General features: G+C 44.5%; 1 protein-coding gene across 9 annotated transcripts in view; it reads left to right on the top strand.

The window, feature by feature from the left end:
* IGDCC4 (immunoglobulin superfamily DCC subclass member 4) overlaps positions 1-26,099 on the top strand; it is a 198,101-nt gene extending 172,002 nt beyond the window's left edge. For 7 of the 9 annotated variants that reach the window (XM_084641360.1, XM_084641364.1, XM_084641358.1 and 4 more), the window contains 2 exons: positions 604-768; positions 6,107-13,715. In XM_084641360.1, coding sequence (XP_084497486.1) covers positions 604-768; positions 6,107-6,637 — 696 coding nt within the window. In that variant the 3' untranslated portion in view covers positions 6,638-13,715. Of the gene's footprint in view, positions 1-603; positions 769-6,106; positions 13,716-25,969 lie in introns of those variants that run through there. The other 2 variants (XM_084641365.1, XM_084641363.1) reach the window with 2 other exon arrangements.
* The last annotated feature ends 1,667 nt before the right edge of the window (positions 26,100-27,766 follow it).

Raw genomic sequence — 27,766 nt, 5'->3', positions numbered from 1 at the left:
CTTTGAGATCGTTATAGGAAGATAGCTACTGAAGTGTAGAGTATTATTCCCACTGCCTCCGACCCACTAGTGTCTTGGTATGTACATGCAGTAGGGTCTGATACCAAACCAATCGAGATAAAAGAGCATTTTCCCACTGACTTCAATGGGCTTTGAATTAGGGCTTCAAAAGGAAGATGCATGCAGTGTTGTGTTACCTGATACATTGCATCCTATTGGTCTTAAAATCTATGAAATCAGCAGAGACCCCATATTAGATTTGGAGCATGAGCTCTTCTCGTAATGTGACATAGGAAGAACGGTATTAGAAATATTGTGTCAGAGCTAAGAAAATCCCAATTATCCACTTGCTCTGCATCGGACCAAAACAGATCAGTGCTCTAAACCCCCGTGTCCTGTGGTAATAATGTCCATTTGTTAGGGCTAGTGTTATTGTGACGTCATTGGAAAGTGTGTTGGCTGCATTTAACCGACATCTTTAAGCCATACGGCATTTCTCCAACTTCCTTTTTTGTGTTGAACTGCCTGTTCTTTCAGGTTTGGAGGGATACAAATCTGTGTCTCGGAAATAATCTGATCATTGCTTTCCTTTTTATTCTGCAGTCTACATGGAATAAATCAATTAATCAGAACTGGGCTAGTAGCATAGCCAGATGTGGAGATGCCATTACAAAGGAGCCTACTGCTGCTGTGAATGGAACACTGAAGCCGCCTTCTAATGCAGGACAAAAGCTTTTGCTACAAGCCCTGGTGTACGATGCTGTTACGGTGGGTGTCTTCAGTATTTTAGTGTCAGACGCTTGTGCACTACGGTACATTTGTTATGTGTCTTTTCATCTTTTTCCCTGCTTGTAGAGGGAGAGAAAATATTTACCCCTTAGAGTTAGTCTCAGTTTGCTGATTATGGTTTTTGTTCCATTGCCCAAGTATAACACTGTATGTCATGTGTGATTTGCGTACGTGGTGTGACAGGGTCGCGCCAGATGGCTACAGGAGAGTGATAGAAGGCAGATATATTAGCCCCAGGTTAAGTAGGTCCCTATTCCCTGGGTAAGGTAACAGTGAAGGTTCCAGAACAATCAGGAACTTTCTGGAAAAAATTAAGGCAGACAGGCTGATTAGAACACTTGCAGCAAATCAAGAAGCTGCTAGAATCAATTAAGGCAGGCTAATCAGGGCACCTGGGTTTAAAAAGGAGCTCACTTCAGTTTGTGGAGCGCATGTGAGGAGCTGGGAGCAAGAGGCACTAGGAGCTGAGAGTGAGAACGCGGACTGTTGGAGTACTGAGATGTACAAGCATTATCAGACACCAGGAAGAAGGTCCTGTGGTGAGGATAAAGAAGGTGTTGGGAGGAGGCCATGGGGAAGTAGCCCAGGGAGTTGTAGCTGTCACACAGCTGTTCCAGAAGGCACTCTAGACAGCTGCATTCCACAGGGCCCTGGGCTGGAACCCGGAGTAGAGGGCAGACCCAGGTTCCCCCTCAAACGTCCCAACTCCTAATCAGACACAGGAGGAGTTGACCTGGACTATGGGTTCACAGAACCAGCCAAACTGAGGGCTGCCGTGAATCTCCGAGGCGAGCAAATCCGCCAATAAGTGCAAGACCCACCAAGGTAGAGAAGGAACTTTGTCACAGTGGGAAAAAGTTGTTTTATTTTCAGGGAGTCCTCTGTGTCTCTCTCAGAGGTCCAGCAATCCCCATGTTCTCACTGCCTTACTTTCCTCAGTCCTTGTGGTCTTGAATCGGTGGCCCAGGGGGGAGTGGAGCAGATTCCTTGTTAATGAGATGGAGAGGCTGCTGTGCTCAGGCTCAAGAAAACAGATTTGGCTTTTTTATGTAGCAGTGCAGTAAACTTACACATAAAATGAGTTAGGATCTACAATACTCAGCATAGAGAGTTATTAAGGTCTAATGTATTCCAACCTGGAGAACGAATTGCATTTTTCCCTATAGAAAGAGTCAAAAATCTAGGGTTGTTTTAAATTCCTTTGAAAGGTAGTGTAAAGCAATTTCCATTATCCTTAGTCTACAGCTCAGGAGAAAATTCAGGTTTCATAGATTCCTTGCCCAGAATGGCCCACTGTAATAATCTAGTCTGACCTTCTGCATAACATAGGCCGTAGGGCTTCCCAAAACAAATTCCTAGAGTAGATCTTTTAGAAAAACATCCAATCTTGATTTAAAAATCCTTGGTAAATTATTCTCAACATTATACATTTATGCCTGTATTTGTCTAGCTTCAATGTCCAGCCACTGGATTGTGTTAAATCTTTCTCTGCAATATTGAAGAGCCCATTATTAAATATTTGTTTCCCATGTAGATACTTATGGACTGTAATCAACTCACCCATTACCCTTCTCTTTGTTAAGATAAATAGATGGAGCCTGTGAGTCTATTGCTGTAAGGCAGGTTTTCTAATCCTTCAGTCATTCTTCTGGCTCTTCTCTGAACCCTCTCCAATTTATCAGCATCCTGTGTGGGCACCAGAACTGGACACAGTATTCCAGCAGAAGTCACACCAGTGCCAAATATAGAGGAAAAAAACCTCTCTACTCCTACTCGAGATTCCCTTCTTTATGCATTCCAGGATCACATTAGCTCTTGGCCACAGAGTCATTTTGGGGGCTCATGTTCAGTTGATTATCCACCACACCCCCCAAATCTTTTTGAGAGTCACTACTTCCCAGGATAGAGTCCCCCATCCTGTAAGTATGGCTTATGTTCTTTGTTCCCAGATGTATACATTTACATTTAGCTGTGTTAAAACACATTGTTTGCACGCACCCAGTTTACCAAGTGATGCAGATCGCTCTAAATCAGCGACCTGTCCTCTTCATTATTTACCCCCCTCCCAGTCTTTGTGTCATCGGCAGATTTTACCAGTGATGATTTTACATTTTCTTCCAGGCCATTGATAAAAATGTTAAATAGTGTAGGACCAAGAACCAATCCCTGCGGGACCCCACTGTAAGCGCACCTGCTCAATGATTCCCCATTTTCAGTTACATTTGGAGACCTATCAGTTAGCCAGTTTTTAATCCATTTAATGTGTGCCATGTTTATTTTATATAGTTCTAGTTTTCAAATCAAAATGTTGTGCAGTACTGTCAAACACCTTGCAGAAATCTAAAAGTATTATATCAGTGCTTTTACCCTAGGAACCAAACTCGTACTCTTGTTTGTCAGGATCTATTTTCCATAAATGTGTGTTGATTTGGGTTAATTACATTACCCTCCTTTAATTCTTTATTAATCAAGTCCATTATCAGCTGCTCCATTATCTTGCCCAGGATTAATGTTAGGCTGACAAGCCTTATAATTACCTGCGTCATCCCTTTTAACTTTTTTTTAAATATTGGCACATTTGCTTTGTTCCAGTCATCTAGAACTTCCCCAGTGTTCCAAGACTTATTGAAAATCAACATTAACATTTCTGATGTTGCGTTCTCAAACTTGGGAATACAGATCTATTCCAATGAAGCAGTTGCTAATACCATAATCTGTGTCAAGGCTCCATTGAAGCAATTTGACATAAACTCAGCTGATTCTGTAAAGCAAGAGATTTGCCTGTTTGTCTTCTCTCCTCTCATAAGTACCTCCACCTATCCTATGCTTCCTTCCTAGATAGCAGTGTGACAATCAGTTATACACAGGATGTAATTAATGTTGTGTAGAGAGTTGAGACAATGTTTTACAACCCAATTATAGTGTGTCATTTACATCACAGTTTAGCTACCCATCAGAGTTTGTCAACAAAAGGAGAGAAGTGTTAAAATATGTAAATGTTACACAAAATTGGCTTAAATAGGAAGCTGGAAAGTTTACACATAGGATAGTTCACTTCCTTGTTTTGGATTGTTTCCTTTCAGTAAGTGAAGTTGTTAACCAGCAAAGGCAATAAGCATTGAAAAGATTTTAAAGCTAATTGTCTAGGAGACTCTCTATGGGTTTCCAAAATAGAGAAATCTGCTTAGTTAACAAATTTTAGTCTAATATAGTAACACCCTGCTTCAAAATAAATGCAAAGGACCCAAGAACATAGGACACTGTTTAAATGTTGCATGAGTGAAATCGTTCTGTTTTTCCAATTCTAAGTGCTTTGTTTTATAACAGCTTTTGCAAATTACAGAATAGGATTGAGGTAACTAGCAAATATTGTTCTGCTTTGTACGCTGTGGCCAACATTTTCAGAAATGAGTAGTCAACTTGGGTGCCTCATGTTTTGGGTGCCCAACTTCAGATGCCACAAAGGGGCCTGATATTTAGAAAGTGCTGAGCACACACCTTCTGAAAATCTGACCCTTTAAGCACCTAAAATCACTAGGACTTTTGAAAATCTCAGCCTTTGTCTCTGGAGGGAGAGGGCCTTGTGGAATCGTTGTAATGTACGTGTCCCAATTTCAATAATTGATAGCTAAGGACTTGGGGAATATCCTTAAGAATCTGAAGGCATCCAAGTTATTCTAGGCATGTCGCCCTGTGGACAGAGTACTGGACTAGAACGCAAGACATCTGGTTTCTATTCCTGGCTTGGCTACTGGCATGCTAGGTGCCTGTGAACAAGTTACTACAATACTTTGTGCATCAGTTTCCCCAGCTCGACAATGGAGGTAATGATGCTCACCTCCTTTGTAAAAATCTCCTTTTGAGATTGACTGATGAAATGTGCTATGTCGGAGCAAGTTATTACTACTGTTATTATTATAACATTGCCAACTCTCACAATTTCTCAGTTGCTATATTTGCTGGGGGTTTTTTCTTAATGTCCCAGTTCTTGGAGTCATGTGATTATGTGAGAATCTCAGCTTACATTTAAAAAATAAAAGCTACTTTTTGAGCCCCTCGTGCTTGAAAAAATGAACTCTCAAGGCTCAAAACCCAAAGGCAAATAAAAAGAAACCCCACACTTTTCATTTTTTAAACTCTCATTAGTTTTTGAAGCCAGATTCATTATTTTTGAATGCTTGGGGTTGGCCATACTGCTATCCATCCACTTAATGTCTCTGTACACTATTGGCCATACCTCTAAGCCACCACCTGGTACAGTTTGCTAGGATCCTGGAGTCCCCTTTCTGCTGCTGACTCACTGGGTAACCTGTGGAAGTCTTTGCACCGCTCTATGCCTCAGTTTCCCCACCTGTAGCTATGTGTGTTGTGAGGCTTCCAAAACATCTTGAGGTCCTGTGATGGAAGGTGATGATGTATAAGTGCAGAGTACATGTTTCTGGAGGTAGTCCCCCTGCCCACTTTACAGTGTGAAATCTGTTATGCTCACCACACTCATTCCAGAGAGAATGCTTCCGCTGTTATAAATGAGCACTCTGCGCATAGCGTCTGGACTGGGGATCAGCAATCCACTTGGGGCGGGGAGGGTAAATGTCATGCCCTGCGTGTGTTGACTTCAGATTTGAAAATACATTTTATAACAGAGTCTTGGGACAGCCATTCCAACTTTGCTCACTTGCCAAGCTCAAAACCCAGAATATTTTTTTCCTGAAATCACTGATGGAATCACAACCATCTAAAACCATGTGGACAAGCGCCCGGAAGTGCTTGGGGCTATTGATCTGAATAGGCTTTTGTTAGATTGTTTGTCTTTTAAAATGACACAGCCGGCTGTTTATTTTTTTAAATGACGTATTTGGTTTTGGGTATACAGTGAGTTCTGTCTCTGAGCTACATGCTTTATTTCCAGCATTAATTACCAAAAGCTGATGGAAAATGCAATTAAACTCAGCTGGCATTTTGGGAAATCTGGTTGGGTTAGAATAGCATCTCTTGACTTTAGACCTGAAAAGAGAAGCTTGGAAAAGTTGCCTGCATTGAAAAAGAGCAAATGCTCTTGTTTCTGAGAAAAACAAAGCTGTTATGCCATAAAGCCATTCTGTCTTTGGCTACTTTGGCTATTGCTCATGTTACAGTGTTAAGACTCCAACCCACTGAGGCATATAAAGACACACTTAATTTTAAGCATGTGCGTAGACCCATTGAACTCAATGGGATTACTAACTTGCTCCCAGTTAAACAAGGGCTTCTCCGTTTGTCAGGATCCAGGGGCCGAACGATCTGAATTTAGTCACTTTCTCCCTTTGCTTACTAACAGAATGAAGTGATGAAAAATCAGCCACCCATCAGCCTTCATCAAGTGGAAGCCGAGGTCATTGTCCATTCCGATTTCTCAGCCTCTGACAGAGACTGCGACTCTCAGCTTCACACGCTGGACGCTGAAGAAACGGATCCTGAGGACCACAGCCCAGAAAACGTCCCCTCCGATGAGCAGCCCCTTCAAACCTCCCCAAACGCCAAGCAGAATGTCAGCATAGCATTCGTGGACTGCCAAGGCAAACCTGAGCTTCAGACCCAGGACGCTATGTTAAGTACTGACAGAAAGACTAACAAAATGGAAGCTGTCGGCCCTCATGGGCTCACCAACGGCTTCCACAAGCACGGAGAAAGTCTGGACTTTATGGAAAGTGGGGATTCGGACTCTCTTCAAGAAGACAGAGGGAATGTACAGTCAGTCAAGTGCCAAGCTTTTCCCACAGGCCAGCAGGACGCCCCTCTGTGTAGTATCTCTGCGCTAATCAATTCATCCTCAGCATCTGAGAACGTGACGCGTGTCCATAACCATTAAAGAGGAAATTAATCTGATTTTGACCATGGGAGAGCTAGAAGAAGTAGGTGTGAGTTACTGGGGGCCAGATCCGGAGAGATACTGTGTGCCCTCACCTTGCAGTGAATTCGGTGGGGCTGAGGGTGCTTAGCACCTTAGAGACTCTGGTTCCTGGACAGATGAACAGCCCTAAATTCACATGAAATAAATCAATATGTAGATTGCTGTGGGCCCAATCCAACACCCATTGAAGTGACTAAAACCGAACCTTCTGCCTGCAGCCTGTGCCATTGTTTCCTTTTATTCCATGATGGGGAGTGCCGGAACATTTTTCACGGCAGAAAGAGGGAGAATACATTAAGCGTATCTTCTCCAATGTTGCTTTTCGCCAGGGAGGGCCGCAGCCAAAGGGGTTGAGACAAACACCAGCCAAAAGGCAATTAGCCGTAGCCAGCGGCCTTCTCCGCTCACCCATGGTTAAAATGATGTTAATGATCCCTTTGTACACTACCCAGGTAAACATTACTAGCTGGCTGACGTAGTGGCCTTTTATTACACACTCTGCGAGTGCCTCTAACAACTTGTACTACATAGAACCTTCTTCAGCGTCTCGGTCACTTCACCAAGCTGGACTTTGTGTTATGTAGGTTCTTGTACCTATCGTTTTAGGTACGTCTCTCTCCTTTTAATGTACGACAATGTATTTTTATTTCCTCGGAGCATCTTTATATTATTTAATTTTATAAAGTGGAGTAGTGTGTGGTCTAGAGTAGCATTTTTACTACTTCTCTCTTTATTTTTTCCTCCTTAACAACACAACTACCTCATGTCTGTTGGAGAAAAAAAAAAAAAGCCGTAGATTTACTCTTTTGTTATAGTCCATTTTAGTTTTTAACTTATTCTTATACTGCCTTTTTCTAAAGAATATGTTTGCACTGGTTTTTGACTATTTTTTAATGAATAGTGCTGCAGGTGTCAAGTCTCTCTCTTTCTTTTGAATACATTACGGCAGGACCACCTGCCCTAGGACTGACGCGTTGGGCGTGTTTGGCCGTTAGAACCATGTGCTTTGCAAAAAGGCCATCGCAGATGGGGCGATGGTTGGCAGCATTTTGTTTTTAAGGGGCTCATGCTGGTAAAGAAAATGAAGAGCTGAAGTTTTCAAACGGGGAGCGTCAGTTTGTTAGGGCCCAACATGAGACATAGAATCATAGAATATCAGGATTGGAAGAGACCTCAGGAGGTCATCTAGTCCAACCCCAACTAAAGAGACACTTTAAAGAGGCCAGATTGCCTGAGTGTGGGTACAAAACAGTTTCTGAAAATTGGGTCCCTTTAAAGTGGGTCAAATTCGGCAGCCAAAATCACAAGTCACTTCTGACAATCTTGGCCAAAATGGATTTTCAGGGTGTGCCTGGCCTTCGAGCTGGGGCGTCCGCTTTCCTGCTCAAGGAGACTGACTTACTCGGAGACAACCCGTGCCTGCCGATAGCGGGGGGCAGAGTGAGAGCAGCCAGCTTCAGCAATGTTACTGAGCATGCTCAATTCGTGTGAGCATGCTCAATACAAGGCAAGCTGCAAATCTGGGCAGGGGGGACGGGCATATGACCCCACATGCCTCCCGCCATGCATCCCCTCTGCTTACACTAGCTGTCATAAACCTAAAAATGGAGTGTAGCCACGGGCAGGCGAGCCGTGGGAGGGGCTAGCCTCCCCGACTACAGACCCATGCCACGTACTCACGTAGCTAACCTGTTGGTCCACACTCCACTCTATTTTTAGCATGCTAGGTCAATGGCCGCTAGTGTGAGTGTGTTCCCGCTGGGATTCGCACTCGGCGCGAGGCCATCCCCTTAAAAGGACAGAACCACGTTAAAAAAAACGTTCGTTCTTGTTCAGATAGCACCTTGAATGATCACAGACAGGTTTTAAATAATCTCATTTACTCTTCATTATTTAGACTGTTTACTGAGGGCATTTCTCTCCGCTTGAGCCTTTGAAAAGAAAGGAGTTAGTTTCCCTTCATTCCTACCCTGTCTTAGCTCAGTTTCAGATTCTCAAAACACAGCCATGTTTGAATAGCGAACACTGCAGACTGGGCCAAATCCTGAGAGGTGCTGAGGATCTGCATGTCCCATTGAATTCATTGGACATTGCGGGTGCTGAGGAGATGCTCAGCATTTCTTCGGATTTAGCCATTTGTTGGTTAAACAGCGAAGCAAAACAAAAAACAAAAAAAAACCCCTAAACCCTGCTTCCATTGGAATTAGCCAGAAAAATATCATGGAGACCTTTGTGCTGATCTGAGGCTTTGTAAAAAGTTTTTACATCTCAGTCCAGATTGTGATACAGGATTACCCTTGCGAGCAGAGGGGAACCCTGTACTCCACAGGCAGCCCTGCAGTCTGGCCCTATAATTGGAGCTGAATTGACCTGACTGCATCCCTTTATTTCATCATTATTTGCTTGCAAAATGTCCCATTGGCAGTGACTGTCGTGGACAAGAGTCCGCAAAGGCCACTGTTTCCTCTGTTCTGGTAACGTGGATGGATATGAAGGATGCCTTCCTCTCCCATCAACTCTGACAAGGTGTAGAGAGAAGGGACTCTCCCGTCCTGCAGTGGATTTTCTTTCCATGGTGCGTGCCTGTAACTCCCATTCATGTTCATGGCATTTACTGGTGCAAGTCAAGGAAAGAATCAGATCCCTCTTGAGCAGTCCGATCCTGCCCTGGCTACTCACTCAAGGCTCCCTTTGATTCCAAGTGGAACCCTGTGGGTGTGGGTGTGTGTGTGTACACGTACAGTAATAGGATTGTATGAAAAGGGCCCTGTCCAACACACAGTCAAGCCAATGGATCAGGCCCTGGTAGGCTCTAACCTGAGTCTGAGGATCTTGCTTTCTCCTGCCTTTGGCCACCCTTCTCTAGCATATAACTTCTGTCCCCAGTAATGTAAGTGGTGTCTGTCACAGCTCTGTCTTTCCATTCCCTGCTCAAAGACGGTTTGGAGCCTACAGTAGCCTCTTGAATGTCATTCTGTGAGCAGCTGCAAAGTGGTATGAAAGGCGACCTGCATTGTTCCCAGCACCACCACACAGAAGGAGCAAGCAGCGCGAGAGCTTGTCTGTACAGAGAGTTACTGTGCAGCAAGCCGGGGAATCAGTCTACAGCGCTCCAGCCCACCACACACTAACTGGCCGGGTGGACCCTGCTACCCTGTGGCCCTGCTTTGCAGTAGTTCAAAGGACTTTGTGTGCACGGCAGCCTAGAACGCTACACCCCAGCTTGCTGCTCACTGCCTCTCCATACAGACACACCCTGAGATCCCTGTTGAACAGGCCGATCGCTCGTAACCATCATTTGTTAGACCCTCAGGAACCCCCGCCCCAATACCATGGGATGACAGGGTCAGTGAAGGGGGCTGTTGTGCTCAAGAACTACATTTAAAAAAATGAGTAGCTCTGCTATTCCAAAAGAGCCTTTTTCGAGGCACATGGTATGTGCCTGGTTCTGAATGAGACCTCCACCTGGCTTCCTGTTTTGTGGGTGGAAATTTCACACTCTCACAATTTTGTGAGGCAAATACTTGCAGGTGCCACTGTCTACGGTGCCATGTGGGATAGCAGCTGCCAATCACGTCTTAATGACCTCAGCCATGCCTGCATTTCTTTCCATACATGTCGATAGGTTTTAAATTAACTGGAGCCACTCAGGAAATAGACCTAGCTGCCAATACAGCCATTGCAATGGAAACATGTGCTCGGTGAGCAGCAGCGGTCAAAAGAGAGAGGAAAAGACAAAAAAAAAGCAAAACCAGATGTTAGGCTTAATTAAGAAAGGGATAGAGAATAATGCTGGAAATACTGAGTGCCATTGTCAAATCAATGATACTCACTCTGCTTGGAGACAGTGCTCAACTCTGGATGCCTCTCCTCAGAAAGCATATAGGAGAAATGGAAAGGGTGCAGAGAAAGGCACAGAACAGGATTAAAGGCTTTGAGAGGAGATTAGAATAAAATAGAGCAATATACAGTTGTGGTGAAAAGCTCACCATTTCCCATAGATAATGAAGATTTGTAGTGAGCTAACCTCCGTATTTGCAGTATTCCCTGTACTAAGGCTAGGGAAACACAGTGGATGCTGCTTAATAGCAACCCTGATATTAACAATGTCCAGTTCATAGCAACATTTTGCTGGGAACCAGTCCTGTCTCATTGACCTTAATGTTAATGGGATGCAGATACTGGCAGCAGGACGTCGCTTACTGAGAACTGCTTTTGGAGGAAAGGCCCCAGCCACAGGCGGATTTGTGAGGCTGCAGACAATGAAGGAAACTCTGGGACCTGCCTTCCCTTGCTGCAGCCCCGCAAACCTGCCTTATTGGCAACAGCCAGAGAATGGCCCACTTGTGGCTGGCAGCGGAGGGCTTGCTAATGAATGGAATCTAGTGTAGAATGGAGTAGTCCACATACTGCACTATTTACTTAGCTTAGTTAAAGTTGGCACCATAGTTTAGTGGGAGGCAGATCTGAGGGGATGCGGTACAGGTATTTAAATAAAGAATAGCATAGAGAAGGTTAGTTGGGAGCGCCTCCTCAGTTATTCATATAATACCAGAGCAGGGTGACACACAGCACCCAGTTTGAAGTGGATGGAAGGAAATGCATTCTAAACAACGTATGATTAAGCTGTGGAACTCGCTGCTACAGGATATTTTACTCAGAGCTTAGCAGGTTTGAAAATCCAAAGATTAAACATTTTCATGGACAATAAGAGCAACCCACAATTACATTAGATAGGATAAAAATACAAAAGGGATATAACCCTTTTTGCTTTGGAGCATAAACCAACCACTAGCTGCCTGGGGTTAGGAAGGAATTTCCTTAGATGCACCATAATTCCATAATGGGCCTCTGTGGAGCTTCCTGGGCCTTCTTCCAAAGCATCTGGTACTGGCCACTGTCAGAGATGGGATTACAGACTAGATGAATCATTCACTGGTATGAGCCATTTCCGATGTTCCTATTTGTCCCTCCTAAATTGTGGATGCAAAATGGGAGGAAGCCAAGTCTCGAAATCAGGCTCTTTACTAGAATGGACCACTGCTATTACCTTATAGTTAAGGTTAAGACCAGCTTTCTGTTTAAATCTTGACTTGGTCTAAATGCTCAGATTGCCGTGAATGTCTCATACAGCATCCTCTTCTCACTTGCCAATAGCTACTGCTAATTTCCTCAGGCCTCTGAAATTGAGAGACCTGATTAGCTGTTAGTGTACTAACCCTCCTCCCTTCCCCTTCCCGAAGAGTAAAAGTCTGAGAAAGGATCATTTCCCTTTCCTATGTTCTGTAAAGACCCAGTCATGCTGCCTGACACAAGCAAAGCTCCCAGGAGCAAACACTGGGGTGATTCTCACACAATTGGAAATAATAAAGGGAGAAACTATTGGCTTATTGTAAATTGATGTATAATATTTGGGGGCATCTTACCTGACAGGAATGCTTGATGCTGTTTGCTCAACCACCATCTCATCTGACCCTTTCAGGGACTGCACATCTCAACTCTTTAGTTTAATTCACATTCGGGGAGGGAGTGGAGTTTCATGATAGGGTATAGAACTAGCATGAGGGAGTTCTGGATTCTGCTGGTCTCCTCTACCACACTGACTTGCTATGTAACCTTGGTTAAGTCACGTAACCTTCCCGTGCCTCGGTTTCCCTATCTGTACAAACCTACCTCACAGGGGTTTTGTGCAGCTTAGTTAAACGCTTTGAGATCCTCAGAGGAAAGATGCTATGAAAAGTGTAAATGATTCTCTTTGTGCTACTTACCATTATTGTGTAGGCAGAAAGCTTGCATTGTTTGCATTGTTTCCTTGCATCCAACCTTCCTCTCTACTCTTATTCCACCAAACCGAATTGTTCCAGAGCATGAAACTTACAGCACTGGAACATCAGAATACCGCAGTGCCCCTGGGTTGGTAAAAATAAACGAATCTCTGTTGGTGTCAACCAGTATCGTTCCCTTGAAGTCAAGGAGTTTACACCAGCTGAGGGCCTGACCCCAAAACTGTACTGAAGTCACTTTTTAACATGATCTTCCACATTAGCGCACACAATGGGTTATGTTCAGTGTTGGGTTAGGGAGGTATCCTAATGTACGTGGCTGTTTCCCTGGCCCCTGCACTTATTATACATGTGTCAGGCCTTTATATTCGCATTGTTGACTAAAAGCTGGAGCAATGGGTTAATATTATGCATTCTGTGTACAAAGCTGAAATAACCAGTGCATATATTTTTGTATCATGAAATGTTTTCCAGAAGTAAGTAGCTTTCTTGCACCTTTCTCACAGACACACAAAAAAAGGTTGATACCTTTAATTACATGTCAGATTTCATGTAGCTTACTAAAAGTTAGCACTTTTTTTTTCTTCCACCCACCCATGCTTTCCTTCAGTAACACTAAAGATTATTGCTGTTCAGCTTTTTGCCTATCTTTCTTGTTTGTACATCGTTTAAATATCAAATGTGTCTCCCCAACGTGAGTTTTGTAGTGTTAATGTCACCATTTGGTTACACAACTATATAGTTCCCATGCTGCTGTGAAAGTCACAATTCTGATTCTTTGAATTTCCTCTCATGTGAAACATGACTTGGTTAAAAACATCTGGTTGTCAACTTTCTCATTGGGTTGGTTTTGTTTATTTTTTCACAGACAGTAAAGTTCTAGTTTAAATAGTAACAAATGAGATAATTTGTAACCTTCGAGGGTTTCTGATTTTTGAAAAGTAAATAACGAATAACGTTGATAACTGCCCAGGATGGACGCTTTATAAGAAAGTGAGCATTTCTATATCACACTATATATGTTTTTTGTTCTCAATAGAAATTGATTCCTTTGCAGGGATCCCTGTGTCTTTTCTAACCAGTATCCTAGTTAGAAAAGAGATGTTTAGTCTAGTTCTATTTTTATCATTTTCCCCTTGCTAATATTTTAAAAATTAAATGAAATATACTTATTTTTACATAATGCATAAGGAAAGGTAACCAGAACTTCATCTTGTTAAAAGATTGTCTGTATTTGGTTCCATGCTGTATTTAATTATAACTTTCTTTCTTCAGAGACTATTCTTACTTCACAAATACTCTTTAGTGTTAAAATGTAAGAAGAAATTGTCCTTATATTCCTCAACTAATGTATTATTAATAAAATATTTACAAAAAAAGGTAGAATCCAATGTAGGATTTAATCTGTATGTAGAGCTGGTTATAAAGGAAAATCCAGGTGAGGAATAGTCTCCTTAACAATGTTTGAGCTACTGGGTTCCACACTGCTAATGTTGAAGTCAATAGGAGTTTTGCTCTTTACCCAGTGGTACTTACACTATCTTTCAAAGCAGAGAAATAATAAAGCAGAAAAGATCTTATCGTACAAAAAGGATGGGACTTGCATCAAGCCTCTAATTCCAAACTTCCCTGGAACTTGTGGAAGTTTGGGTCTGGGCCAAACTATGCTCCTCAGAACCCTCTCTTTGGTTCAGGTGTGTTGGACTGCACAGGATTCAAGTTTTCCAACATTTAGAATCCAGAATATTGTCTATTGAGGGGTAAATTCACATGAGAGAATGGCCTGGAGGGAAATTGTACGATATCTGTGAGTGCTGCAGAGAGGATGGGTTTCTGTGTCCATAATTGTCCATCATTTCTACAGTATGATCCGTGATTGTTCATTTTGGGGTTTCCTGCCCTTTCCTTGGAAGCAGCTGTCACAGTTGGAGACAAGTTGCTAGACCAGATGGACCATTAGTCTGATCTGGTCTGGCAATTGCTGTGTTTGCACCAGGTCCAAAGTGACAGGTCCCGGAGGGGCTATTGGGAGCAGAGCCGTGGGATCCGCCTGCTTGTGAAGGCTGGGAATTTCCCAGGAGCCTAATCCAAATCTTCAGAACAAGCAACTGAAGTTGGGCACCTAACTCCTTTACATCGCAGTCTAGCCTGTGAATGATCTGCATCACAGGTTGGGGTTTGGATTTGTGAGGCGTCTCTCTATGCCTGACATATCTCCATCCCTGTCTGCTCAGGACGACAGATAAAAGAAGATGTGGGAGGGGACAGCTGAAGTCAAACAGTTTGCAGTTCATCTCACCTGGAATCTTGGGGGTTTTAATAAGAGGAAGCATCCAGCAAATGAATGGACGGGATTCTTCTCCCAGTGGTGACACATTCAGCTCAGATTCCAAAAACTTTGCTATAAAAAGCATTGCTATAACTTGCCCCATTTAGCGGCCCAATCCTGCAAGAAGCTGAGCTATGAGATACCGAAGACCCTCAACTTCCAAGGCAGTGGATAATTATTAACGAGTGGAGGTCGCTCAGAACCGAGCAAACTTGTGCTCAATCTACGCAAGCTCTTATACTTGATCCAATACGTCTGTTAGTCTATAAGGTGCCACAGGACTCTTTGCTGCTTTTGCAATACAGTTACGTATAGATGTGACTATGGAGGGTTCAGACCCCAATAGGCCCCGACTCATGTTTATAGTTTTAATTTATACAATGCACCTGTATAGTACGATAAAGAATTAAACTCTCTGGCAATAATCACCTCATCCAGCAGTGTGTCAAAATTGAGAGAGAGCGAGCTTCCCATCCCACCATAAAGGATCCCTCCCAGTGCAACTCTCCCAATTCACAACAAGCTGGAGTGAAGTGAGAGGCAGTTGCAACAATGCCAGAAGGTCAAAAAACTCAGCGTATTAGACCAAGGGTGACAGTCAGGGGCCTGTGACAGACAGTGTCCTGCCCACCAGCCTTGCCAACACTCCCATGCTGGGACCAGCAGCTCATGCAGCCCAGCTCACCTCAACTCCTGGGTGAAAGGGTTTGTCTCTGAGATGCACGTGGCTGGGCACGTCAGCATTAACACCGGGCACCCAGAAACATGCTGGGAATCCAGGTACTTGCTCAACGCTCAGGCTATGTCCACACTTAGCATGTGAGAGTGGCCCAGCTCCAACTGCAGCCCGGTAGCACATCAGTGCAGCCACTTGCTGCAGCCGCAGAAAGGGGTTCTCCCGTTAGTATGGTAAACCCATCTCTCCAAGGCGGGGTAGCTAGTTGACCTTCCGTCGACCAAGAGCTGTCTACACAGGGGCTTAGGTTGGCTTAACTATGTCGCACAGGGGCTGGATTTTTCTCACCCCTGAGCAACATAACTGGGTCGATCAAAGTTTCAAGTATAGACCAGCCGTAAGTCAAGCCTCTGAACTTGCCAGCTAGGCAAGTAGCAGAGCTAGAAACAGAATCCAAGAGACTGGTTTCTGAGTTCCCTGACCTAACCACTAGACACGTGGCTACAGAGCAATTCATACCATTTAACTGCCTTGTGTCCTCCTTTGTCGACTGTTATGCGCTGAGTGAAACCTTGTTCTGGATTGCAGCCTTTATTTGAAATAGCTTGGATAGTTCTGTGATAAACTATTGTGTCCCTAGGGAGAGAGCTCAGCTCCCATGGTACTACAGTTTTCAGATCAACAGGGTGAAAGTTACCCTGTACGATTCTCTTCGCTTGGGATGCTCTAGGAACACACGGAGACCGAGGACAGTCACCACAAACACAGTGACAGGACAGAAGTCTTGTTTGTATTATAAATTTTACAAAGCAGATGATTAAGGTGACAACCACATGCACAAACCCCGAGAAAGCCCATGCCATAGCTACTGCTGTGTTCATACTCTCTTTGCCAGAGATGTTGTAGAGTCTGGTGGATCTCTCAACAGGTGGTCACTGATGGAGGGGGTAGTTCCTGCTGGAGTCTTCCCACCCTATCTATTTCAGGAACCTTTTTTTATCTTGTTGTTATGACCACGCCTACCACCTTATGCATATGCATGAAGGTGCAAACTTCCTTTTCCTTATCTGTACTTGCACACCTCATCAATTTTGGGGAGCCCTGTTTTTATAGGTTGTCCTCTTAGTTCCCCTTATTCTTATAAACATTTATGTAAACATGTTCCCATGGTAACCCGCGGTAAGAGCAGACCTTTCTGTGACGTTACAATCAGGTGCCTTGTGTGGTCTAGACAAGTACACTGTGCAGTATATTTTCTTGGAACATCACCTGTTATCGTGTTCTTTACAATAATCTTGTAACTTGACTGACATAGCTATCCCTCCCCATGTAACCCTCAGTGGTTTGAGCATTGGCCTGCTAAATCGAGGATTGTGAGTTCAATCCTTGAGGAGGCCATTTAGGGATCTGGGGTGAAAACTGGGGATTGGTCCTGCTTTGAGCAGAGGGTTGGACTAGATACCTCCTGAGGTCCCTTCCAACCCTGATATTCTATGATTCTACTCCTGGGTCACCTATGTATGTCAAAAACCCTGAAGCCTACTATGACCAAGCTGAGATCTTACAGGCCTCAGCCTATAGGCATCACATTACTTACATACCTGATACACACTTATCACACCTAACTAGTTACTACTGTTATACTCCTGTCCTGCTTATTGCTATACGTATATCTACAACTGAAATCTATTCATCGCACATCGATTGCACATGAACTAACAGAGGAGTTTGCCATGACAACAGGTAACATAATTAAATGATAAAATGGCCTGTTTTAACAGGGTTGAGTTAAAACCATGTTCAAACTGATGTGGGAGCGAGTCTTCCATTTAAGATCATTGTAAGAAACAGTGAAGGGGCCCCACCTAAAACAAAGGCAAATAGAGTCCCCAGAAACTGGCAGCGGGTGCCACTGGCCATTGTGGCCAGGTGGATGTGGATGTGTGAGAGCGCACACACACACTGAGGACAGGCAAGAACAGGGAGGGGGCAGAGGCAAGAAAGCTAAGCGGAGGGCTGTGTGAGCACAGTATAATGCTGGAAAAAGCTAGAGAGAGTGTTTTGGGGTCTGTTGGCTAAAGGGGCTTGGGGCTGCAAGCTAGGCAGCTGCTCCTTTAGTTTTTGGTTCCACCAGTGTTCAGAGACCCAGGACTTTGTACCTGGTTTGTAAATAAACAAAACAGCATCAGAGAAATAGCAATTTTTACTCCCAATTTGAACATCCCAAGGGCCCCAAAATTCGACTAGCCACTCTGGTTGGAAAGAAGCAACCCTGAAATGCAGTCTTTGCCAGAGAAGGGAGCTTCCCCTTTTCCCGTAGTCAGCCAGGACTCTGCTGGATCTCATTCTGTCTGCATTAATAGAAGGGAAAGGCTGGCCTGGGACTTCTTTTTTATTCTTGCACTCAGAGGGTTAGCAGCTCCCCTTACTTCCCCATCTGCACATCTGCACTAATTTGTCATAACGGAGCTGGGCCTTCAAAAAGGCCAGGATCTGAATGAGTCATTAGTTTGTATTTCATTCTCATCACTATCTTTTATTACCCCCAGATGCTCTTTGCTACAGTACAGCCAACAATAGTATTACAGGCATGGGGCTAACCTGCAATGAGGTATTATGTAATTCAGTAGCTGTACTATGCAATGAATTACTCAGCTCAGCTCTCTGGCAAGTGATATCATGGGATTCAATTGGCTGTAGGGCAATATGGTCCTGTCAGCAACGTTCCAAGCAAATTCTGAGGGAAAGTGGTATTGTTTGTAGCCCATGATGGCAGATTATGGGATTGGGGGGGGGAGGGGGTTTTGCTGAGTTTCTCCTGCTCCAGCAGAAAGTTACTGTTGGTTGCTGAGACAGCATTATACAAAGCCGACCCATGCCTGCCAATCGTGTGTGGGGGGGGGGGGGCAGTGTGAGGGCAACCAGCTTCAGCAGTGTTACTGAGCATGCTCAGTACAAGCCAAGCAGCAAACTGGGGAGGTGTGACCCCCGCATGCTCCCCCAATGCACGGTCTTGGCAACACAGATGCCCAGGGCGTTGTACAAAAGTGGGTGAAAATAGTCCCGTGCCAAGGGTCCGAACGATGAGAACAGCAGGAGGCCATTACATGGAGACGGGCTTCTGGAGAGAGATGAAGGGCGAAAACAAGGTGGTGGTGTGGTGGCCTCAGAGGTGAAGTCTCACCGCTTGAACGTTGCCCAGGTTCTTTGTTCTTTTTGCAGAGGAAGAATTGTTCCGTAGCTAGTAAATCGACAACTGAACGTAACAGCGTGGAGGAGCGTCCTTGGAGACGTGGTTTCTGTGAAGGGACTTAAATGAGGAGAGGGCAGAGCTGTGGTGGCCAGGGACTGGATTCCAAGGAAAAGGATATGTTGGCGCCATCCAGCTTAGCACCTGGGGCTGCGCGAAGGGCAACGAGGAACTTAAACAGTGACAAGACGCCGCTCATCAACAAAGGTGCAAATTAATGCCAGATATAGGACTGGTTTTCTGAGGGTTTGTTTACAGGGGGAATTTTTTCAGCTGTATCATTAAACCACTATAGTTATGTCAGTGTAACACCCCTGTGGTCATTCTTATTCTAGAATAAGTGGCTTTTTTGGTTTAGCTTAAACTCTTCCAAAGCTACATAAACTGAATTGGAAAAAAGGCCTCCTTATACCAGATTATGAATGTCCACACGGTGATGATACCAGTGTAACTCTAGTGCTTAAAATTCACACCTGACTGTATACTGTTATAACTTTCCTATATAGATTTTGGTCCTTGTCCACTAAGCACTGTTCCAAAGTGAATACACCTGTAAAGAAGACCACTGAACTGCCAAAAGATGGCTTGAATTGGAACTCCCAACCTAGCGTAAGTGTTCGTCTACACAGGAAAGTTAGACTGGTACAAGGTAAGGGGTGAATTTAATCCCCTATATTTATACTGGTCTAACCCTCTGATGTGGACACCCTTATTCCAATTCCCCCTTTTTCCAATTCAGCTTATGTCGCTTGGCAAGCAGTGAGAAATGTCACTCTTATTCTGGAATAGGAGTGCCCACACAGAGAGTTATACTAGTATAACCATAGTTATTTATCTATACCAGTATAACTGAAAAAAAAAAAATCTCGTCACCAAACTCTCAGATACTCATCCCCTATTGCCAGTTCCCAGAACTGCCCCTTCCTCTGTGGGTGCTGACCCAAGCAGACACACTCTGGGCTTATTCAGACACCACACTAGCCACTCACGGGACATTGCATCCCCAGTGTTTCCATCCAGAAGAGTGTTTCCTGGGTCACCTGGTACAGGCAATTGATTCTGAAGGGGACTTCTGCCGGGGCAAGGAAACCAAGAGCGCCGAGGAAGTTTGACTTCTTCAGGAATGGCAGCTCTCAAATCGTGAGCCTCAGGAGCATAGAGTACATCTGATCTCCCATGCACATACTTTGTAATACTCCATTATAATAATACCTAATGTATTAATAGGAACACAAAAGCCAAATCTGCTACATTGTTCACGCAGTGACAGGTTGACATTTTCTGCATAAACTATGAGATCTGATTGTAATATTTTCTTGATGTGAAAATGACAAGCATAAATTGGCAAGAACTCAGTTTACTACCAATACAATTAATGTATTGAAGGTTGATTGACTGATTTAGCAAACAATGAATACATCTGTGTTTATTTTAATTTTATTGCATTTGTAAGAATAATATCAATACGACAATATAAGACTTTCCTTTGGGTCAATTGGCATCTACCTTCCAGCAGCTCCCTCTGCACGCCAGATTGCGTACCACTGTGGCAGGATGGTTGAGTGCCCTTTGGACTGGATGAGCCAGATCTTCAGCTCGTTGTCGGTCCACTGAAGTCAATAGAGCTACATCGATTTACTCCCACTGGGGAGCTGACCCCAATATGTTCAATGATCTAGGGAAGCATTAATATTTATTATTAACAACGATTTTATAAAGTGCCTTCCCTGACATGGGTCTGGGCCCATTGCATGGCACACCCAATCGGCATTGAACCTGAACATATTTTGAACTTCCACAGCACCAACCCGCCAAGACGCTCCAACCACTTTACAAACATTGACTAAAATTTATCCCCATGAGCTATTATTCTCATTTTACAGAAGGCGGGGGGGGGGGTCGGGGAGGAGGGGGAGAGGAGAAACTGAGGCCCACCCAGGTTAAATGACTTGCACAGGGGCCAACAGTAAGTCTATGTCAGAGCCAGGACTAGAATCCAGACTCCCGAACATGCATCATCTCTCCATGTGAGCCCCAGTCCTGCATGGCTATGAGCAACTCCTACAGTATGCCGCCTATTACTCCAATCAAAGTTGAGGGCACGCAGCACCTCACAGTATCAGACCCCTGGGGTGAATGGGGATTGGGCCTGAGCCAAAGCCCTCTGAAGACAATATGGAAAATTTTTCTAAAGCACTGAAGTGACTTAGAGACCTAAGTCATGGGATTTAGTCTCCTAAATGCCCAAGTCACTTTTTGAAAATGGGGCTTGGACTCCTAAATCACTTAGGCCCAGATCCTCTAAGGGAAATACATGAGAATTACAAACCTAAATATCTTTGACAATCTGGGCATTAGGCACTTTTGAAACTTTTACCCTGATACTAGTTCCATTGACTTCAACAGACTTTGAAATCAGGCCCTGTACACAGAGCTGACCATGGGCTTTTGGGGACCATTCTGATATACCGTCACTGTTTACTTACAGCAATAAAAAATAGAAAAATCCCACCCAGCCAAGCTATTTTGATCTCAGTCAGATCAGGTTGGTCAGTCTCCATGCACTTGCATGGTGGGGTTGGTGTAACTGCCTTTGATGACCATCGGCATTAAAGCATCATCTCTTTTCACTGAGATGCTAATGCAAGGGGGCGGAGAGGGGACTACAATGTAGAGGCCAGAAGGATATTTCTTTGGATTGCCTGGTTCATCTCATTTGCATGGGATGTACAGTCATGCTCCTTTATTTTCTCTAAGGCGTCATTAGTGCTGACGCCGCACACTCATTTCCACTGATAGCAAAACTGCTGGATCATTGGCACAGTTGTTTTCAATTAATTGAGGATATATCGCTCCGCCTCAGCTCAGCAACCTAACTGCCATGTGGAATCACCCGGCTTATGCACAGCAAGGCACAATGGCACCAGCCACCATTCATTTATGTCGGTAATGAAATGGCATAGGCTGGTCCTTAACAGCCACTATTAGGGCCGTAAACAAAGGATTTCTATTAGAGAAAGCGATTTCCAGTGGAGAGCCCCACCGGGCCCTCCCTGTGCCTCAGAGACCTCAGGAGCAGTCATCTGACCGCATTGCCATGCAGGAGTGTCTTTGAGCTCCATTCCTGAATATGGGCTCCATAAAGTTTTAGGGCTAGTGTCTTCTAATCCTCTGGGGGCCTTTGTGCCTGTAATTCCTGTGGTAACGAGGGCAGTTGTCAAGACAAAGGGAAGCAAGGAATGGGAAGGGCTGTGGTTGTCGTTCCCCTCTGGAATCTGTTCCCTTCCCCTGGCTGAGCTAGTGCAGGGCTTGGGAGACCCCTGGCCACCACTGATTTAAGGACATATTCCTCAGGCAGGGCAGAACGGCTGACAACCCACCTCCATCGTTGTGCTCGAAGTACCTCTTCCTGTCAGATGTGCCATTTGCTCATCGCACGCTGCACTGACTGAAAGGAAACCCTCTGCCGCACAAGGGAAAGCAAGTGAGTAGGCTAGATCCCCAGTGTCTATAGACTTGGCTCATTGACTGGGAGAGAGCAAGGCCCATTGGCACCAGCAGGGGAGCTGGCTCAGGTCCTGCTCTTCAGAAAGATTCTGGAGATGGAAGCTAATCCCTTTGGCAGAGATGCCATTAAATGGCCAGGTTAAATGTTCTAGCACTGAGTCCGGGGGAGGTGACAGAGAGCTGCAGCCTGAGGGAAGACCCAGACTCCCCCTCATAGCTCTGTCAAGGAGGGGTGGGGGGGTGTCCTCCTTAGAACAAGTCATGTTTCTGTTCCCAAACTTCCTTACCTCAGTCCCTGCTGGTCTCCTCTGTCCACAGCTGACCTGAGGATCCTCCCTGAGACAGGGGTCCTCTCTGCTGAGGGGGATCTGTGGGAAGAAGCAATGCAGCATCTGGCAGCATTACTCTTCTGCCTCACCCCCCATGCAGTCCTGGGGCAGGAGGATTTCCCCCAACCCAATAACACAGCTCCTTTGCCCACATACCTACTGCCATTCAGGGATCCCCAGACCTGTGGAGAGCACTTGGCAGGCGTGGGAGCATGCTGCCGTGGAGGTACAGCAGACAAATAAATATTACTCCCTTTTAAACAAAAATACCTAGCACTGTTCATCCACAGATCTCAAAGGGCTTTACAAAGTAGGTCCAGAATCATTATCCCAGAGGGGAAAACTGAGGCACAGGAAGAGAAGTGACTTATCCAAGGTCACCCAGAAAAAGCAGTAGCAGAGTCAGGACCAGACCTCAAGTTGCCTGTGTCCTGGCCTGCTGCTCTGTCCACTCCAGCAGCAATAGAAACCTTTTGCTGAAATCCTGCAACCAGCGAAGATTACCAGCTATTCTCTGGTATTCCAGCCCGTGCTGATTCCAGGCAGAACGAAGGGGATAGCAAATTGTGCTGCCTTTTTCCAGAAAGGGGAGGGTGTCAGGTCAATTCTCATCTCTCAGAACTGGGGCTCTTAAACTTAGTTAAAATCCTGACCAATAAAATGAGACTCTCTTTGAGACGTTCCATAAAATGGCAAACCCACTCCAGGGTGAAAGCCCAGAAAACTCCAGCTGATTTACACCGGTCTTGATGAGTGCAGAATATGGCTCCATGATCATAAAATGGCTGGTGCAAAAACAATGTACATGTATATACTTAACTGCTCAGGAGACGCTGATGTTTAGGTAGCCCTGTAACTTTGCATAGCACTTGACAAAGAGAAGAACAAGTCCTTGCCCTGAACTTCTTTTTTATTATGTCAACTGTGGCCCAGATCATCCCCCAGAACAGTAGAAACTGAGTTTCAGGGGCTGATTCTCAACTCACTAGTGTAAATCAGGAGTAACTACGTTCAATGGAGCTACTGTGGTATAAAACCAGTGTACATGAAGGAGACTCATGCCCTCAAAGTCTCTGTTCTCATAGTCCATTGTGACAAAGTTCCTCCTCTGCCTTGGTGGGTCCTGTACTTATTGGCGGATTTGCTCGCCTCAGAGATTCACAGCAGCCCTCAGTCTGGCTACTCTTGCTAGTGGCTCAAACCTGCTGTCCATTCAGCTAATCTCATCACTGGCCAGCATGGGGGAAACAGAGAATAATCCCCGCAGTCTCTGTGTCCCACCTAGTGGGTCAGGGACAGGGCAGATCCTTTTCCAATTTAGACCTTTCCTTCTGGTGTTTCTCACAGACCAGGTCAACTCCTCTTGTGTCCAGTCAGGAGTTGGGGGGGGAAGAACCTGGGCCCACCCTCTACACCAGCGTCCAGCCCCAGGCCCTGTGGATAGCAGCTGTCCACAATGTTCCCCATATCAGCTGCGTGATGGCTACAACTTCATGGGCTACTTTCTCAGGGCCTTTCCCCAGCACCTTCTTTATCCTCACTGCAGGATCTGCCTCCTGAAGCCTGATCATGCTTAACCACTTCAGTCCACCAGCAGTACACCTTCTCACTCCTGGCACGTCCCCCTGCTAACCCATAGGAGGGACTTTTTAAACCAGGTGTCCTGATTTGCCTGCCTGCCATAATTGAATCTAGAAAGTTCTTAATTGGCTCCAGGTGTCTTGATTACCTTGCTTGTCTTAATTGCTTCTGGCAGGTTCCTGATTGCTCTAGGGCAGCCCCTTCTCTGGTCACTCAGGGAACAGGAAGCTGTTCATCCAGTGGCCAATATATTTGTCTTCTACCAGACTCCTGTATCCTACTGGTCTGGGTCTGTCACACTGTGGAAGATCTGGTTAGTGGGAGACATGGGGGAATCTCTACCTCTAAAATACTCAGGGGCAATGGACTTGAGCAGGGCTGGCTCTAAGGGCTGGAGAACAAGGTGATTGCTCTAGGCACCAAATTCCACTCAGCAACACCACTCAGCTCTTTTGGTTTATTCTCTGCTCCCAAGTCCTGGGCCACTGGGGGTGGGGTAGGGAGGCCCGAGAGCTGAAAAAGATTTCCCCCCTAGCCAGCAAAATGGCTAGGGCCACCCCTGGACTTGATGCATCTTGTAGAAAGAGGAAGTGTTGCCAGCTCCCAAGATTTCATCACGGCTCTTGTGCTACCTGGTGTTTGCCTGAAAGCTCCAGCTCCCAGGGTCATGTGAGTATGTACCACTCTCTGCTTTTGTTTTTGAAAAGTAAGTGTGTCGCCCTTGTGGTTGCAGAAAAAAGCTTGAAAAAGTGAATTGTAAAGGCTCAAAAACCAGAAGGTGAATAAAGAGCCCAACATTTATCAAGTCTTAAAATTAGGGCTGTTGAGGGATTAAAAAAATTAATTGTGCTGTTAAAGAATAATAGAATAGCATTCATTTAAATATTTTTGGATGTTTTCTACATTTTCAAATATATCAACTTCAATTACAACACAGACTACAAAGTGTACAGCGCTCACCTTATACTTATTGATTACAAATATTTTCACTGTAAAAAATAAGAGAGCATTTTTCAATTCACCTAATACAAGTACTGTAGTGCAGTCTCTTTCTTATGAAAGTTGAACTTACAAATGTAGAATTATGTACAAAAATAACTGCATTCAAAAATACAACAATATAAAACTTTAGAGCCTACAAGTCCAATCAGTCCTACTTCTTGTTCTGCCAATTGCTCAGACAAACAAGTTTGTTTACATTTGCAGAAGATAATGCTGCCTGCTTCTTATTTACAATGTCACCTGAAAGTGAGACGAGGCGTTTGCATGGCACTGTTGTAGCCAGTGTTGCAAGGTATTTACATGACTGATGTGCTAAGGATTCATATGTCCCTTGATGCTTCAACCACCATTCCATCAGACGTGCCCATGCTGATGATGGGTTCTGCTCGATAACAATCCAAAGCAGTGTGGACCGGCGCATGCTCATTTTCATCATCTGAGTCAGATGTTACCAGAAGAAGGTTGATTTTCTTTTTTGGTGGTTCGGGTTCTGTAGTTTCCACATCGGAGTGTTGCTCTTCTTTTAAGACTTCTGAAAGCATGCGCCACACCTCATCCCTCTCAGATTTTGGAAGGCACTTCAGGTCCTTAAACCTTCGGTCGAGTGCTGCAGCTATCTTTAGAAATTTCACACTGGCACCGTCTTTGCATTTTGTCAAATTTGCAGTGAAAGTGTTCTTAAAATGAACAACATGCTGGGTCATCATCTGAGACTGCTATAATATGAAATATATGGCAGAATGCGGGTAAAACAGAGCAGAGGACATACAATTCTCCCCCACGGAGGTCAGTCACAAATTTAATTATGCATTTTTTTTTTTTTTTTTTTTAAGGAGTGCCATCAGCATGGAAACGTCCTCCGGAATGGTGGCCGAAGCACGAAGAGGAATATGAATCTTTAGCGCATCTGGCACTTAAATGTCTTGTGACGCCAGCTACAACAGTGCCATACGAATGCCTGTTTTCACTTTCAGGTGACTTTGTAATTAAGAAGTGGGCAGCATTATCTCCCGTAAATGTAAACAAACTTGTTTCTCTTAGCAATTGGCTGAACAAGAAGTAGGACTGATTGGACTTGTAGGCGCTAAAGTTTTACACTGTTATGTAGCAAACCCCTACATTTGTAAGATTGCACTATAGTACTTGTATGAGGTGAACTGAAAAATACTATTTATCATTTTTACAGTGCAAATATTTATAATAAAAAATAATATAAAGTGAGCACTGTGCACTTTGTATTCTGTGTTGTAATTGAAATCGCTATATTTGAAAATGTAGGAAAACATCCAAAAATATTTAATAAATTTGGTATTCTAGTGTTTAACGGTGCGATTAATCGCAATTCATTTTTTATATTTGTTTACATTTACATACAAAATTAATCACGATTTAAAAAAATGAATCGTGATTAAATTTTTGAGTTAATCGCATGAATTAACTGCAATTAATTGACAGCCCTACTTAAAATCTCATGATTTGTAAGCCAATCGCATGATTTGGGCGGAAGGGGCTGACTCAGGATTTCTGAATGAGTGGAGTTCGCAAAACCAGAGAGGTGATTAGTGTCAGTTTATGAAATCCTAGCTGAAATCAGTGAGACAGACCTGTGACTCCAGATCTAGGGCTCCTAGCCTGGATCTGTCAAGGACCCACAACGTTTAGCTGAGTCTCATTCTCTGTCCTTTCCAATTCTGGGTCCTGGGAACCGGGCCCAGGACCACCACGCCAAGCCCAGTTGAGAAGGGATTTAGAATAGGTGAATATGCATGAGCAGTGATTTAAGAAAAGCTCTTCAGAAAGTTCCAAGTTTGATTTACTTTTTTTTTTTTTAAACCCAGCCTGTAGTGTAATGTTTCTGAAGCCCAGTCTTCCGCCCTGGGAAATTCTGAGAGTCCAGAATAGCCGTTAGCATTACGGGAATGCTTGCTATGGGCCCTGGCCTCCGTTAAGAAGAGCAAGCGAGAGGCCTAAGAATGAGCAGCTAAGAATTCGGGCTGAAAGGTCAGGGACCGTTCAGAAATAACTGAGAGGTAGGCAGGGTCTGTTCAGTCAAGAGAAAATAACCACCTGCAATATCCACACGGGATCTCGGTATTTTCTCTTACAACTCAATCCTCTGCTAAGTTCACCTGAAAACAAATCTTGAACACACAGCTGGTGGGCAAACTAGTAATGTCATCTTTGCTTCCTAGCAGACTGGAATGTATGTGTACAGTTATGTAACATCCAGGCAGTAATGGGTTGGGTGTTGTTAAAAAGTATTTTCACTGGAAAGCCCACTGAGCAGATCAGGTTACTAAATCCACCTCCTCCTTTCTATACTGGTCTGGTTTTACAAGATGACTGCCCATCACAGTGTCTTCTGCACCAGGGATCCAGCGGTTGATTTGCAAAAGGCCCAGAGGGTACGAGTGGGAATCAAAGCTGTGTGGGGGAGAAGACTGTCAGGATAACTGCTCCCTCCCCCACACCCCAAAATGGTGTTTCTAGTACCAGTGTAGTTTGGTGCACCCCAAAGGGGAAAAGTGTGCTCTTCAGGTCTCTCTCTCCCAATGGTAAGCCACCCCTAGAAGGGACAGGCTAGCAGGCTGCAGTGGTGGTGGGGAACATCATCTGGATGCAGGAAGTGA

The sequence above is a fragment of the Lepidochelys olivacea genome (genome assembly GCF_965140295.1).
Source record: "Lepidochelys olivacea isolate rLepOli2 genome assembly, chromosome: 10".
NCBI lineage: Eukaryota > Metazoa > Chordata > Testudines > Cheloniidae > Lepidochelys > Lepidochelys olivacea.
Note: the sequence above shows the minus strand (reverse complement) of the source record. Positions and strands in the feature narration are given on the sequence as shown.